The sequence below is a fragment of the Gobio gobio genome (assembly GCF_949357685.1).
Source record: "Gobio gobio genome assembly, chromosome: 8".
Classification (NCBI taxonomy): domain Eukaryota; kingdom Metazoa; phylum Chordata; class Actinopteri; order Cypriniformes; family Gobionidae; genus Gobio; species Gobio gobio.
Window position 1 is genome coordinate 46,404,386 of NC_137114.1, and position 15,444 is coordinate 46,419,829.

General features: G+C 36.0%; 1 protein-coding gene across 2 annotated transcripts; it reads right to left on the minus strand.

Annotated features, from left to right (window-relative positions):
* Positions 1-982: 982 nt before the first annotated feature.
* On the minus strand, positions 983-13,175 carry chordc1a (cysteine and histidine-rich domain (CHORD) containing 1a). Of its 2 annotated transcripts, XR_013817024.1 has the most exons (12): positions 12,946-13,160; positions 11,615-11,664; positions 9,711-9,767; positions 7,634-7,794; positions 6,172-6,275; positions 6,002-6,060; positions 4,484-4,554; positions 4,300-4,402; positions 4,093-4,212; positions 3,887-3,949; positions 1,458-2,351; positions 983-1,219 (listed from the first exon to the last, which is right to left on the minus strand). XR_013817024.1 is itself a non-coding variant. In XM_079823146.1 (11 exons), the coding sequence occupies exons 1-11, from the start codon at positions 13,007-13,009 to the stop codon at positions 2,175-2,177; spliced, it is 1,029 nt and encodes a 342-aa protein (XP_079679272.1). In that variant the 5' UTR covers positions 13,010-13,175; the 3' UTR covers positions 983-2,174. The 2 variants fall into 2 exon arrangements, 1 of the variants encoding a protein (XP_079679272.1); XM_079823146.1 differs by having other exon boundaries at positions 983-2,351; positions 12,946-13,175.
* Positions 13,176-15,444: the final 2,269 nt, after the last annotated feature.

Consider the following 15,444-nt stretch of genomic DNA (forward strand, 5'->3'; position numbering starts at 1 on the left):
AGGTTTGTTTTTCCAAAAAAAGTCAAAAAAATAACTTGTCAAACTCTTTGGATAAATGACTTAGAGCTTGGGAGACATGCAGATCTTGACAAACCATTAGATTTAGACAATAAGACACGACCATAAATGGACAAATCTCTCTGCAACCAAGAGTTAAATTTTCCTTTTGTACTGTTGAGAATTGGAAGAAAGTTAAGAGAATTTCGATAGGATTCATCTTTACAAAGTTTTACACCAAGATATGTGACTACCTTCTTAACAGGGATTCCATCAATTTCATCAGAGTTAACACTTTTAAGTGGAAAACAGGACGTTTGGTCACCCTACTTATGTGCCTTTTTTCTCCTCCGTGTCCCTCAAATAAGCAAGGAGTAAGCACCTTTGGCGATAGAAACTATTGTAAATGAGCACAGTTCGCCATGCTTTGTTTACATTTAGCAACCACAATTCCTTGCGCTCAGGCAGTTTGCCTGGCTACAAAGACGTGAGTCGTGGTTTGAAGTCGTAAAAACCTGTTTGAAAAACTTGACCGTTGACCGTTTCAACGTTCTTGTTTCTATGATATTTCACCTCTCATTAGATACTTTTAACATTAAGTAAAGCACATAAACAGTAACTTACCTGATATTTTCATTGTCATACTTACTTGGTAGGCCTATGGTGTTGTTCCAGTCGCCTTCGCACAATAGAAACCGGGAATTGGGAAAAAATTGTAACGTCACGTGCTCGGCTGGTTTAGGGTGGAAAATAGTTTTTATCGCGCGTTGCGTCGTCGCGTCTGGGACATGGTGTAAACTGACAAAATCATAGAATGAATGTAAAAATAGTTCATTGAAAAAATGATGTGACAATTAGATGGTTTTATGAATAATTTCCAGAGAAATTCTGCCTAAGTAAAATCTCTGGAGAAAGCTATTTGAGAATTTTAACAAGTAAAAATCACCTGACGTTAGACTGAATGATCAGACAGAAATACACATTTGAGAGTAAAGTACAATAATTTAATGTTTACAGAAACAAGATAGTCTCACAAACAATAGAAACATCAGATGCAGATAAACACTCTTATATTTCATTCTAGTTTTCAGCAATTCAGTGAATGCCAAACCCAAGTAAGTCTGAATGTGTCTGAAGGAGCTTTATTCTCCCGTCGACATAGACGAAAACTCCCAGGAACAAGCTTATTCCAAGTTAGATTGAGACTTAAAGGGACAGTTCACTCAAAAATGAAAATTCTGTCCTCATTTACTCAACCTCAAGTTGCTCCAAACCTGTACGAGTTTGTTTCTTCCGTTGAACACAAAAGAAGATATTTGAAATATAGTTGGTGTCCAGACAGTTGACGGCACCCGTTGTACTTCCGCAATATTGATTTCACATGGAACAACTTGAGGGTGAGTCAATGATGGCTGAATTAAAATTTTTAGGTGAACTGTCCCTTTAAGCTCAGCTAAGACAGTTGTTTCAGAAGGTGAAAGTGCATGAAAATAAAGAATATGAATCATCAGAAAACAACGTGGAATTATAAAACAACAAAGGCAACAAGAAGTGTATTTGCTAGTTTGTATAAATGTTGACAGCACTCGCATAACAGATGAAATAACCAAATACAGACATGTCTATTCATTTTAATGTTAAGAATCTTTTTGATTCTTAATATTTTGATGCGCATTAATTGGACCCGTCTTAAACCTCTACAGTAGAAAAGCTAGATTTACTTTATCGAAATTTTATAATTCGGTGAAACCATTTTAGAAAGACATTTAGTGGACTAAATAATATGTAGAAAACAAAATGATGCTGCATTGCTGTCAAATTTTACTAGTAAAATGACTACTTGACTGTTGTGATATCATATAAAAATAACCAAAATTGCAGCAGCTCCAACAGTCAAAGAATGTTAGGTATCTGTATGCATTTCTTTGATATTTACTATATTTGTTTTTAATATAATTAAATTATTAATATGAGAAGATTGTTTAAATGTACATTTTAGATGTGTTTTTATTTCAAGTGTAATCCATGAACAGTCTGATGTTGTGCTCATCCTACACAATCTATATGACCTGATTTTTATGAACTCCAATAAAATAAATAAATGGTTTCCCAGATTATACAGCGGGTGAGGAATGAGGTGTAGTTGATCTGACAGAGCCTGAGTGTGTCTGAGTTAATCACTGCGGACAAGCGATCATTTTCTCTTCATCTTGATTGCCTGTCTTCTCATTGGTCGGTTGAGGCTTTGGAGGGGGCAGGTCCAGCCTCGCCCAGGTAATAGGCTCCGCCTTCTTCATGACTACCTCCACTTTGGAGGCCATCATGTTGACGACGCTCTTACTGATGTCAATCACCTGCCAAGACACACAAGCATATCAACAAAATGACCCAAATCTACTACAAACTCATATCAACAAAATGACCCAAATCTACTACAAACTCATATCAACAAAATGACCCAAATCTACTACAAACTCATATCAACAAAATGACCCAAATCTACTACAAACTCATGAGCTTTGAATTGATGGACTTCTCCAGGCTTTTGTGGTTAACAAGATACAGGGACAAAACCATTCAATGGATCATATCTAATAAACGACAGGTGGCGCCACTGTGCTTTTCCACTTATTTTAGCAGCTCTAATGGCTGCAATTCACATAAATCATTGCCTTGAGAGTGTAGTGTTTTCACACTTTTTAGTGCTAATGAAATCGAATCAAAAATGGCATAAATAATGGGAAGTACAGGAATTACAGTTAAACAAATGTAATATATATATATATTTATATTAAATCTTTTTTAACATTTGTATGTAGGCACAATTTATATTTGTTGACCAGTGTTGTTTTAGTATTATTTATATACACTATAATACTAGTAGTATATTATTTTGAATGAGCTTTTAATGTTATATTTTCAGCTTTCATTTTCATTTCAGTTTTAGTATTTTCGTTATGTACTTTTGTCATTTTTATTAGGTTCTTTTAAGCTTTAATCTATTTTATTTTAGTTTTAGTACTTCAGTTTAAACTTATTTCTTTCAGTTCACTTTTTTACAATTTTTCACAATTTTTACTTTTCATCTAATATTTATATTTTATTATACGTTTATATTATTATATTATATTTTATTTCAACAAAACTGTTGTAATTTCATGCACTTGGGCAGATTTTAGAACAAAAGGTTTTTAAGATCATAAAATACAAATTCTAAATTTTCAATACAAGTTTTTAAAAAATGATTTAACAAATGTTTATCCAATGTTATGAACAAATTGTATTAGGGTTATTATAGTTAACTAAAACTACATTTAAACCATTAAATAAAAACATTTGTTACTTGAAATAAAAGAAACATCAACTGAAATAACAAAATATACTTTTAAAAAACCCAAACTTGAATTTACGGTATTTCAGTTCTTTGCCAAGGCAACATTTTAGTTTAAATTGAAGTACTAAAATAACCAAACTTCTTAAATTCTTATCGAATCACCGGTTCTGTGCAATTTGGAACTTCGATACCCATCCCTATTGTTCATATAAAAGATTTGTTCAAAATGAACGAATCATTCATGGCAACCCATCACTATTAAAGGGGCACTTCAGCGCTGGAAAGATGAATGTGTATTTAAACTGGGTCGTTTATGTAGTAGAAATGTGAAATTATTTTAGAAGTTGGTGCCTTCTAGGGCAGCGAAGCAAGTGCATTCTGGGAGTTGTTGTCTTTCATCCACATGAGACAAATACATTTTCTGTCTTTTCTCAGTCTAGAAGGCACCAACTTCAAAAATAATTTCCCATTTCTACTACATAAACGAGCCAGTTTAAATACACATTCATCTTCCCAGCGCAGAAGTGACCCTTAGTGACGGTTAATGACACTCACCCCCCACAGGCTCATCTTCAGCTCAAACTCTTTTTCTCCATCAAAGATCAGACGGATATTCAGCTGCAGAAAAAAATCATTCATCAGACAACATAATTACTGACAATTAATAAACAACTTCACCACACAGACAATGGCAAAAGCACACAACTAATACCCTACAAACACACATATTGTACAGTGCATGACTTTCCACACTCCCTCACCGAGATGCTGTTCGCTTCCACGGAGCAGAGCTCAGGATTCGAGTTCTTGGCATAGATAGCCATGGTCACCTGACTTCCTGTCTGATGCCAATCAAATCGACATGGAGCCACTTTCTTACCCTGCAGGGACACAAACAACATGCATTTGAGAATCACTTATATCACGTCACATTGACCTGATGGGTGTGACGCCGCGGCTCGGCTCACCGTATCTTTCCTCCACTGGTGTGATCCTTTATCACAGCCCTCCTGAGACAGGAAGGAGTTAAAATCAGACGTCTTCCTCTTACAGCAGCTCCAGTACTTCATCCTGAAATGATGCATGCTCATGAAATACAATCTAAAAAGATAAAATAGTCCCTTTTCAGCATCATTTATAAAAACTCCTCACCCCTCGTGGAAGATGGGCACTCCAGGATGATGTAAACACGTTTCTTCATCAGTCTTTGGTCCGTTGTATGTCTGATAATCATAATGGCAGAATATTAGCGTACATATTTTATTAAGAAAAGGTTAGGGTTCATCTGTTCACATTAGTTAAGTATATCAGTAAAATAACTAACAATAAAAATACTTATAAAGCATTTATTAATCTTAATTAATGTAAATTTCAAAATACTAATACAGATTTTATATATATATATATATATATATATATATATATATATATATATATATATATATATATATATATATATATATATATATATATATATATATATATATATATATATATATATATATATACATATATATATATATATATTTATACATATACACACACACACAGACACACACATACACACGTGCTGGTCATAGAATTAGAATATCATCAAAAAGTTGATTTATTTCAATTCCATTCAAAAAGTGAAACTTGTATATTATATTAATTTATTAAACACAGACTGATATATTTCAAATGTTTATTTCTTTTAATTTTGATGATTACTGACAACTAAGGAAAACTATGAGCACGGGTGAGCCGAGGACTTGAATGAGCTGCGAATTTGGCGACATGTACATTTATTTAATAAATAAAAGGTACTGGAAGATGCAAATGCAACTAGATTTATTAAACATTTTAACATGATGAACATGCAACAACTGTTCAGTCAACATGTAAATTAATTTGACCATTTACCATTGTGTATGCACATTCTATTTTAAGCTTTATTATCTGGATCATAGTGTCTGTAAAGAGTTGATGAAGACTATTTTCACTTTATATGCGTGTGAAACATCCGCTGCCTGTATTGGGTGCTTTTGCAAAACATAAATGTAAGAAACGTATCCAAGATGATGATTATTATTTAATTAAGTTATGATTACAAATTACACAATTTGAAAGTGTTTGAATGTTTTTTCATCCGCCTGGATGATAGAATTGACATCATTACATCATTTTTTTAAACTGGTTCGTTGAAATTAACTGTCCGAAAGAACCGGTTAGTGGAAAGAACCGGGCTTCCAGATCACCACTTCCGTGTCTGTCAGTAACGCTCTGTTTAGTTCCTGTCTCTATGAAGCCCCTCCTTCTGAAAGCAATGTGCTCTGATTGGTCGGCTGGACCAGTGTTTTGTGATTGGTCAAGCACTTTGACTGCGTTTGGGAAATGCCCCGCCCCTTACCATAACCACAGGTTTCAACACACTACTAACTAACTCAACCAGGCCCCGGCCCTTTATTTAGCGTATTCATTATTTAAATGAGGAATATTGTGACGTGTTTGTCCCTGAAAGAAACTGAGGGAAACTTCAGGGAGTTCAGAAACAGTGACACTGATATAGAGACGAACTCAAACAGCAACATTACACACTAAAGAAACATGAACATGGAAAAAAATATATTTAACTAACAGGAGCTCATTGTAAAGTGTTACCATAACATACAGAACAAATGTTTTTCTAACCTTCGAGCAGCCTCCATTTTTACACGCCGTCCCAATTTTGACCTCGCTTCCTTCCTCTTCTGGAGGTTAAAAAGGAGCACATTTAAGGCTTTGCACGAGACGGTCATGTAACTAAATAAAACAGGAATTCATCTAGAACCTCCTGCAAGCTTGTTATGATGTAACGTCACCTTTTTCTTCAAGATGACCGGCGTCTGCGAGTCTGAGCTTCTCGAGCGCCTGGTTCAGAGACGGGGCGACCTTCCTCTGCAGCTCCACCAGCGGCTCATCAGCGCTGAAACAACCACACGTCACGTTCATTCATTTATAAAGTGCTTTATGCAGTACAGACTGTTTCAAAGCAGCTTCACAGTAGCAAACACAACAAGTAAAAACTGCGAAATTCAATTATGAAATGAGTTCAATTTCAGCTGTGGGTTTTGATTGATTGATTGAGATGGATTAACTCTCTGGGCTTCTTCATTTATGGGTCACACTCAGGACCTTCGAAAAATGACCCGGAGGGCGGGATTAAGATAAAAAAAGATTTGAGTAAAATCAATTAAATATATTTTTGTTCAATAATATTTTTTCTTTCGTTTTGAGATAATTTTATGATTTATAATTAATATTTATGCAATAATAATGACCCATTTTTTCCCCATTGAATATAATAATTTTGTATATTTATATATATATTTTTTTTAAAATTTAATTAAAGCTGTATTTCATTTTAGAGTCAAGCCTAGGCCTCATGAAAGCAATTTTTTTAATGAGATCGGTGCCATCCGGTGGACACATTGAGCATTTTTATCACGCAATAGCACATTTTTACCACTATAGTGGATCTCGCATTTTATAAAAAAAAATTTAAAAATCGTAGCTCCGAAAAAAATTGTCCGAACCTTGGTGACTTTATTGGTACTTGGTATATGAACACCCAAAAAAATTGGGGACAGGATTTGAAAAGTCTAAGTGGTCGTAAAAAAAAAATAGTCACACTCAGGACCTTCGGGTCAAAAATGACCCCCATAGGAAATTAATGGGAAATTAGTTTTTTTGTGCATACAATCTACAAATCAGCCAGGATGCAGAAAAAAGGACTCAACAGTGAAGGGGTGAATCTCTAAAACATCAAGAATGCAAAACAGACAAAAATACTCACACACACACACACACACTTATACACACAAAAACACACGCACAAACAAATGAACGCGTGCCATTCCAAAAGCTAATTGCGTTTGTGTGTGTGTGTGTGTTTTTTTTTGTCTTTTTTGCACTCTTGATGATTTAGAGATTCACCCCTTCACTGTTGAGTCCTTTTTTTCTGCATCCTGGCTGATTTGTAGATTGTATGCACAAAAAAACTCTGTATTTTCATATTTTTGCCAATTTCCCATTCATTTCCAATGGGGGTCATTTTTGACCCGAAGGTCCTGAGTGTGACTATTTTTTTCAAATCCTGTCCCCAATTTTTTTGGGTGTTCATATACCAAGTACCAAAAAATTTGGGTCAGCAATGACCGAAGAGCCCCAGAGGGTTAAAGCAGCTCTACCAAAGACACACACCATGATGTTTTGATGAAGTTGAGGTTAGCAGCCATTATAATGATGATGATGATGATGATGATGAAGATGAGGAGGAGTTACCTGGGTCTCTGGATGAACTCCAGAGGTTTGGGGGCCTGGATGATGTACTCATCAAACCTGGGCTTCAGATCCTCCAGCTCTTTCTTCTCTCCTGAGACCTTCACGTCCGGTTTCACAGGTTCAAGCGGCTTCTCCTTGTTGTGAGGACCTTTAGTGCAGCCCTGACAAAAAAAAAAAAATTTTTAGGTAGCTTTAAGCTCTCAAAAACACATTTGAGTACAAGATGTTCTGCTAAACACGACTGAAATCTGAGACTGGCATGTCTTCGGGCCCCGTTTTGAGCTTGTCCCCTTTCGACCACTTCCAGAGGTAGTGGAAAACACATTCGACTGGATTGCTTTCATAGTATAAATGCTCATGTGATCGAATGTGTGCCACAAAAGACCATCTACTCTCTGCTACGGACCTAATGCATAAACATTATGGGAAGCTCGCTAGCTAGACAGGATTTAAACTTTGTCTGGAGACCCAAGTTTGGTTTGAAGACAAAAAAACATACTGAGCACAAAGTTCTCTCACCATTCCTGATTTCTAACACACACTCACAGCGTTTGGCCGGTCGTGTGTCTCTCAGAGCAGAAACGAAAGCTGATGCTCTCCGTGTGTTTTTCCGTTGCGTTCATATGCAAATTGCACAAGCTTACTTCGTCCATTAGATGGAAAGATCTGAAAAAGCCCACCCACAGACCCTCCCATCGTGGACAAAAACCCTTCAAACACCAGGTGTAAACGGGAATGTGTCCACCAAAATGCGTCATAAAGGATTAGTTCACTTCAAAATGAAAATGTCCTGATGTTTTACTCACCCCATCTCATCCAAGATGTTCATGTTTTTCTTTCTTCAGTCGAAAAGAAAATAAGTTTTTTGAGGAAAACATTGCAGGATTTTTCTCCACACAATCTATCCTCTATTGCAACCAAAATGTTGAAGGTCCAAATCAATGCAGTTTCAAAGGAAGGGCGTCAGAGGCTCTGCGCGATCCCAGACGAGGAATATGGTCTTATCTAGCCCAACCATTGGTCATTTAAAAGTGAAAAAATGAATATATCTAGATTGTGCAATCACGTCGAAAACGTCACGCTAGACGTAGTACCGCCCCAAGCGAATGTGCGAGGACTAATACAAATGCCCTTTACCAAAAAACACTCCATCTTGACATCGAAATGGTGATTCAAAATCGTCCGACCATCGTTGTTTTACTTTTTTTGGCTACAGGGTGTTTGTATTAGTCTTCGCATGTGCGCTTTGTAAACACGGGGGCGGCACTTCTGTCTACGTCTAGTGTGACGTTTTCGACATGATGGCGCAATTTATGTTAAAAGTATATTCTTTTTTTTTTTTTTATGGTTTGTCTAGATAAGACCCAATTCCTCGTCTGGGATCGTGCAGAGCCTCTGAAGCCCTTCCTTTGAAACAGCATTGATTTGGACCTTCAACATTTTGGTTGCAATGGAAGTCTATTGTGTGGAGAAAAATCCTGGAATGTTTTCCTCAAAAAAAGTAATTTCTTTTCGACTGAAGAAAGAAAGACATGAACATCTGGGATGAGATGGAGGTGAGTAAAATATCAGGAACTAATCCTTTAAAGGGTTAGTTCACCCAAAAATGAAAATTCTGTCAGTAATTACTCACCCTCATGTCGTTCGACACCCGTCAGACCTCCGTTCATCTTCAGAACACAAATGAAGATATTTTGGTTGAGTGATGAGAATAGTTTTTGTGTCGTCATCACTATATAAGTCGTTATTTAGGTTTTTTTTGCGCACAAAAACTATTCTCGTCACTCCATAAAGTTATTGTAGGACCACTGTAGTGAGATGGACTTTGTAACGACGTCTTTAGTACCTTTTAAGGGTCTTGAGAGTGTAAAGTGCCATTGAGCCAATGGAGGCCTTTCAGGGCCATCAGATTTCAACTAAAATATCTTCATTTGTGTTCCGAAGATGAACGGAGGTCTGACGGGTGTCGAACGACATGAGGGTAAGTAATTAATGACAGAATTTTCATTTTTGGGTGAACTAACCCTTTAATACCAGGAGTAAACGGGGCAATTCTCAGAGGATCCGAGTCACTTACTGCAATGCTAAGAAAATCCGAGAAGTCTGTTGTCCGTCTCTTACAGCACGACCAACCCTGAAGAACGCAAGAGATAAAGAAAGAAAGATGATTAGTTGGTATGTCTTTTAAAAGGAAAAACCTGCATTACATCATCCAGAACAATACGGATATATTCTCCATAGACTGAAGGGCCGGTCACACGGCACTTTTCGTTCCATTGACTTCCATTCAAACGCATGCCAATGCGTCAGACCGGAAACGCAAGCTCATTCGAAACGTTTCACATTTCACTGCGTTCCAAAGTTCAAGTCTGGTGAACTCTGAGCTGCGAATTCACATCACGTGACGACGCGTGACCAGTAGAAGATCGATACGTCACGGCGTGAGCATTAAAAAAACCATATTAGGTAACGATTGCAGTAAAGTCGAGTAGATTGTATATTTTCTACATTGCCGTCATATCATAAACGCTGCAGTGTCCGAAGAAATTTTGCATGTTCAAAGTCTAGTGTGACCACGGCTTGATACCAGTAAGTACCAGTGAATAGTTCAAAATATAAGCAATGTGCACTTTAGTTGCAATTGACCTATCGGTAAGCCCCGCCCCTCGAACGCAGATGAGCCAATAGCAGTTGAGCATCAGTTGCGCTGGGACCAGAACTCGGACATCTTTAGGTTTTAGCGCCATCTGAAAATCCGAAGCTCTCATCGGTTTGATGGTGTTTATGCTACCAAAATGCTGAAATGTCGTGCCTGAGGTACTGTAACACTGATTCCAGGGATCCTGAGAGGATTTTGCGTTCGTCATAGTCCCTGCTAACATACAAACCGATATAACGAACTGTTCTCACGTCATGTAAGGTTAACAGTGTTGGTCAAAAACATTAACAAAAGTCTACATTTCAGTGCCTCTCCATATTAAACTGGTTACATGCTAATTAATTTAATTTAACCCTGCGGTACAATAATACATTTTACTGAAGTTTATTGTGCATGCAGATTATATTTTAAGTTGTTAAGAGAAATGTATACGTTTAGAAGACTGGTTTATTCTTTCTATATAGGCTAGGCTACTTTAGACATGTAACATATCCGCGTTTGTTGATCAGTGCCTGTAATGTGTGCTGTAGTTGCGCAATTTTCAGTCGAATCCGACGTGAAGGATAGATGAATTAACTCTGAACACAAACACCCTTAAAGGGTTAGTTAACTCAAAAGTTAACTGACGCAAGATCTGCGTCATATTCTCGCGCATGCGTCGTGGAGGCACACACGGAAGACAAGAACAAGTTGGATAAAGGCGTTATTTTGATTTTTTTTTGCGCACAAAAACTATTGTCGTCGCATCGTAAAATTATTGTAGAGCCACTGTGGTGAGATGGACTTTGTAACGACGTTTTAAGTGCCTTTTATGGGTCTTGTGAGTGTAAATGTACTGAATGCCAATGGAGGCCTATCTGAAGCCTTTCTCAGCATCAGCTTTACACTAAAATATCTTCATTTGTGTTCCGAAGATGAACGGAGGTCTGACGGGTGTCGAACGACATGAGGGTGAGTAATTAATGACAGAATTTTCATTTTTGGGTGAACTAACCCTTTAACTTAAGTGAATGAAAGGCAATTATCAGCAAATGCACTCACGCAAATAACTTGATTGTTTCAATATGCATCGACACAGATATTTGAACGTTTCCTTGATATAACATGACATTGAGAAATGCATAAAAAAGCATAAAAGAAATGCATAGTGACATCATTGCATGATGACGTCGGAAACCTATGAATCGGCTTTTTGAACCGGTTCATTGAGCCGAACTGTCCAAAAAAGAACCGGTTTACAGAAATGAATCAGACTTTGCATCACTACACTATAAAAGAAAGAAAAAAACACTTTAATATATCCACAATCTTCAGGCACTCACCTTCAGAGCATCGTGAAACACAGGAACTCCAGGGTGGTACGTACACGCATCTGCAAAACACATCTAGTCATGAAACTCTAGAGGGCGCAGGCTGATTGCTTGCTCAACAATTAAATAGTCTGGTTCATTGTTTGCTGTAGGCATTTTGCGGTTCCTCTGAACTCCTCTACCTCCCCAGCTCCACCTGTCTAGATCTGCTATGGGATTTATCAATGTCTATTTATTTATCGCAGAAATACTTTTAAATACTATAAAAACAGCAGTTTTTCTGTGTGTCTATTAGCAGTAGCAAGTCCATATTTGCCAAATACAAGACCAAACACATTAACATTGTCATATTCAATAACATTATTCCCTGAGTTGTCATGATTTAAATGATTTTACTCTTAAAACACTTGAATATAATCATGTAACACGTGAATATATCCAATCACTTATTTTAACTTTTGTGAATGATATTATCATTCGTATTGGCAGTAGTATATTATTATTAGTAATATTTTTTATATTTATATTGTTATACATTTTTTTCTTTTCATAAATATATTTTACTTGAATCAGAGTAACTGAACCTGAATGATGGCGCAAAATCCATGTAAAACAATTTTCTGTAAAATTATGCATTTTAGATATGTTGATATCAAATACACGTCACCTAAAATAAGCTCTTTATTATAATTAAACAAACTTGGGTAACATTTAAAACAATTATATGCATGCATGTGATCACAAATATCAGTTTAATTCATATAAATTATTATTATTTATTATTATTAATATCAATTGATTTGAATGTTAACGCTTTTTCAAGTATGAAATGTTTCGGGGAACAATAAAGCAAAAATATGAAGTTGTGTGACATTTCCCTTTACAAACGAAATATATTTTATACATTATATAATGTTTGTTTTATAATGCAAGAGCCCTTGATAATGATATCACATAATTCATTGAGCTCAGTGCTGTCCAGTTTACAATAACACACAAGTGTGCATGACAGCCAATGCTACAAAGCAAGCTTATATATATATATATATATATATATATATATATATATATATATATATATATATATATATATATATATATATATATATATATATATATATATATATATATATATATATATATATATATATATATATATATATTTACATAACAACATTGCATATTTCTGACTCCGTTGTGTTCCTTGCAACACGTACACGTTTGGTCATTGACACATGAGAGTATGAAGGTGAATAATAGACAGCGCGGTATACAAAATAATAAGTAACACTTTAGATAATGAATAAACTTTGTAAATGGATGTTAGTGTAACAAACACTCACCCTCCGGGTTGGTTTCTGGATCAAACCGCTGCCCGCAGCCTTTATTATAACACAGCATAGACATTACTGACGGCTCACGACACAGCTGTCTAGATTAATCTAGATTAAGTATTCAAAAACCAAAATTACTGCGTTTGTATTTTATTATTGCACTGAATGTTCGGCGTTTGTGACTGTCGCGTGCGCGTGTGTTGTGCTGGACCTTCCTCTGCCGGAAACTCACGCAACGCGTTCGGGAAAATTCGCGAACTTTTCTGACACTCGACCGCAGAAACGGAAATAAGTGGGTAGAACGGCAGAGAGAATGAAATACATGTGATAGTTGTGTCAGGTCTATTAATTATATCTTGGGTATATTAATTAAATGTGTTGGGTATATTTAATGACAATTCGCTGTGTATTTTTAATTTATGTCTTTAACGGTCATTGTGAAAAAGTAGCCACAGCTCATTTACACTATATAGCGCATTCAGTGTAAATGAGCGTCTTGTGTTGTCACGTGGTTGCTGCTACTTTTCTCAGCGCTTGTCTGGATGGGCCAATCACAGTCGATTACGGTTACTAGATCAGGGATTTTATGAAAAATATTTACTGAATAAATGGCTGTCACGGATTTACATTTCTATCACTGATACCAATTCTTGGAAATCAATATATTTGAACTGTTAAGCTTTCTAGTGTACAGGTGTGTACAATACATTAAAGAAATGTCTTGAGATTTGAACGCGGTCGGATGGAGGATTCGCCTTTCTGGGCCATCAAACGCCCCCTGGAGGAGAGTCATTTTATGTCCAACGAGAAACAAGGCGTCATCTAGAATTTTCCGCGGAACACCCGAACCAGCACATGGCAGGGACTCGTGCAACATCGGCAAAGATCGGGAAAACGGTCTCAATGTAGAATGTGTTATTTATGCGAAAATTAGTTACATTTCTATCTATCTATCCATTTCCATCCATTTCTATCTATCTATCCATTTCCATCCATTTCTATCTATCTATCCATTTCCATCCATTTCTATCTATCTATCCATTTCCATCCATCCATCCATCCATTTCTATCTATCTATCCATTTCCATCCATTTCTATCCATCTATCCATTTCTATCCATTTCCATCCATTTCTATCCATTTCCATCCATTTCTATCTATCTATCCATTTCCATCCATTTCTATCCATTTCCATCTTTCCATCCATTTCTATCTTTCCATCCATCCATTTCCATCCATTTCTATCTATCTATCCATTTCCATCCATTTCCATCTTTCCATCCATCCATTTCCATCTTTCCATCCATTTCTATCTTTCCATCCATCCATCCATCCATCCATCCATTTCCATCTATCTATCCATTTCCATCCATTTCTATCCATTTCCATCTTTCCATCCATTTCTATCCATTTCCATCCATTTCTATCTTTCCATCCATCCATCCAATCTATTTCTATCCATCTATTTCTATCTATCTATCCATCTATTTCTATCTATCTATCCATCTATTTCTATCCATCTATTTCTATCTATCTATCCATCTATTTCTATCCATCTATTTCTATCTATCTATCCATCTATTTCTATCTATCTATCCATCTATTTCTATCCATCCATCCATCCATCCATCCATCCATCCATCCATCCATCCATCCATCCATCCATCCATCCATCCATCCATCCATCCATCCATCCATCCATCCATCCATCCATCCATCTATCCATCTATCTATCTATCTATCTATCTATCTATCTATCTATCTATCTATCTATCTATCTATCTATCCATCCATCCATCTATCTATTTCGATCTCTGTCCATCTATCTATTTCTATCTATCTATCCATCTATTTCTATCTATCTATCCATCTATCTATCTATTTCTATCTATCCATCTATCTATTTCTATCTATCTATCCATCCATCCATCCATCCATCCATCCATCTACGATCCATCAATCTATTTCTATCCATCCATTTCTATCTATCTACCCATCCATATCTATCTAGCTATCTATCTCTTATTTCCATCCATCCATCCATCAATCGTTCATCATCCATCCATCCATCTATCTGACTGCATTGACTTCCGTCAAACTTTAAACATAAAGCATTTAAGTAACTTTTTCAAATTTTGAAACTTCAAAGTTTGTTTGCAAACTTTACTCCTCATCATTGCTACAAATATGACACTTTAAAAATTGTAACTCAAAATAAACTACATGCTTCCTGGTATTTAATTAATGTATTGGGAGCTTAAATGCCCCTAAGCTAGTAAAGTTTTTGAAAAAAAATTTTTGTTGAGAAATTAGATTAATTCGTTTTTTACTCTCACAAGTGAATAAGCCTAGAAAAAATACTTAGAGATAAAAACATTAAAGAGAGACCTCTTTTGTGCAATTTTAAATGTTGGAAAGTTAAAACAAAAAACAAACATACTGTACATACATACTGTAGATACATGCATGTTTATATAAATATAAAATAGCCTTAACTTCTCATCGGTTT

Coding starts and splice junctions, on each gene's coding strand:
- chordc1a (XM_079823146.1), bottom strand. CDS start 13,009: ATGTCTATGCTGTGTTATAATAAAGGCTGCGGGCAGCGGTTTGATCCA. Junction 4,403..4,483: donor GTGCCCATCTTCCACGAGGG/GTGAGGAGTTTT, acceptor GCATCATTTCAG/GATGAAGTACTGGAGCTGCT. Junction 3,950..4,092: donor TGGAAGCGAACAGCATCTCG/GTGAGGGAGTGT, acceptor TTTTTTCTGCAG/CTGAATATCCGTCTGATCTT.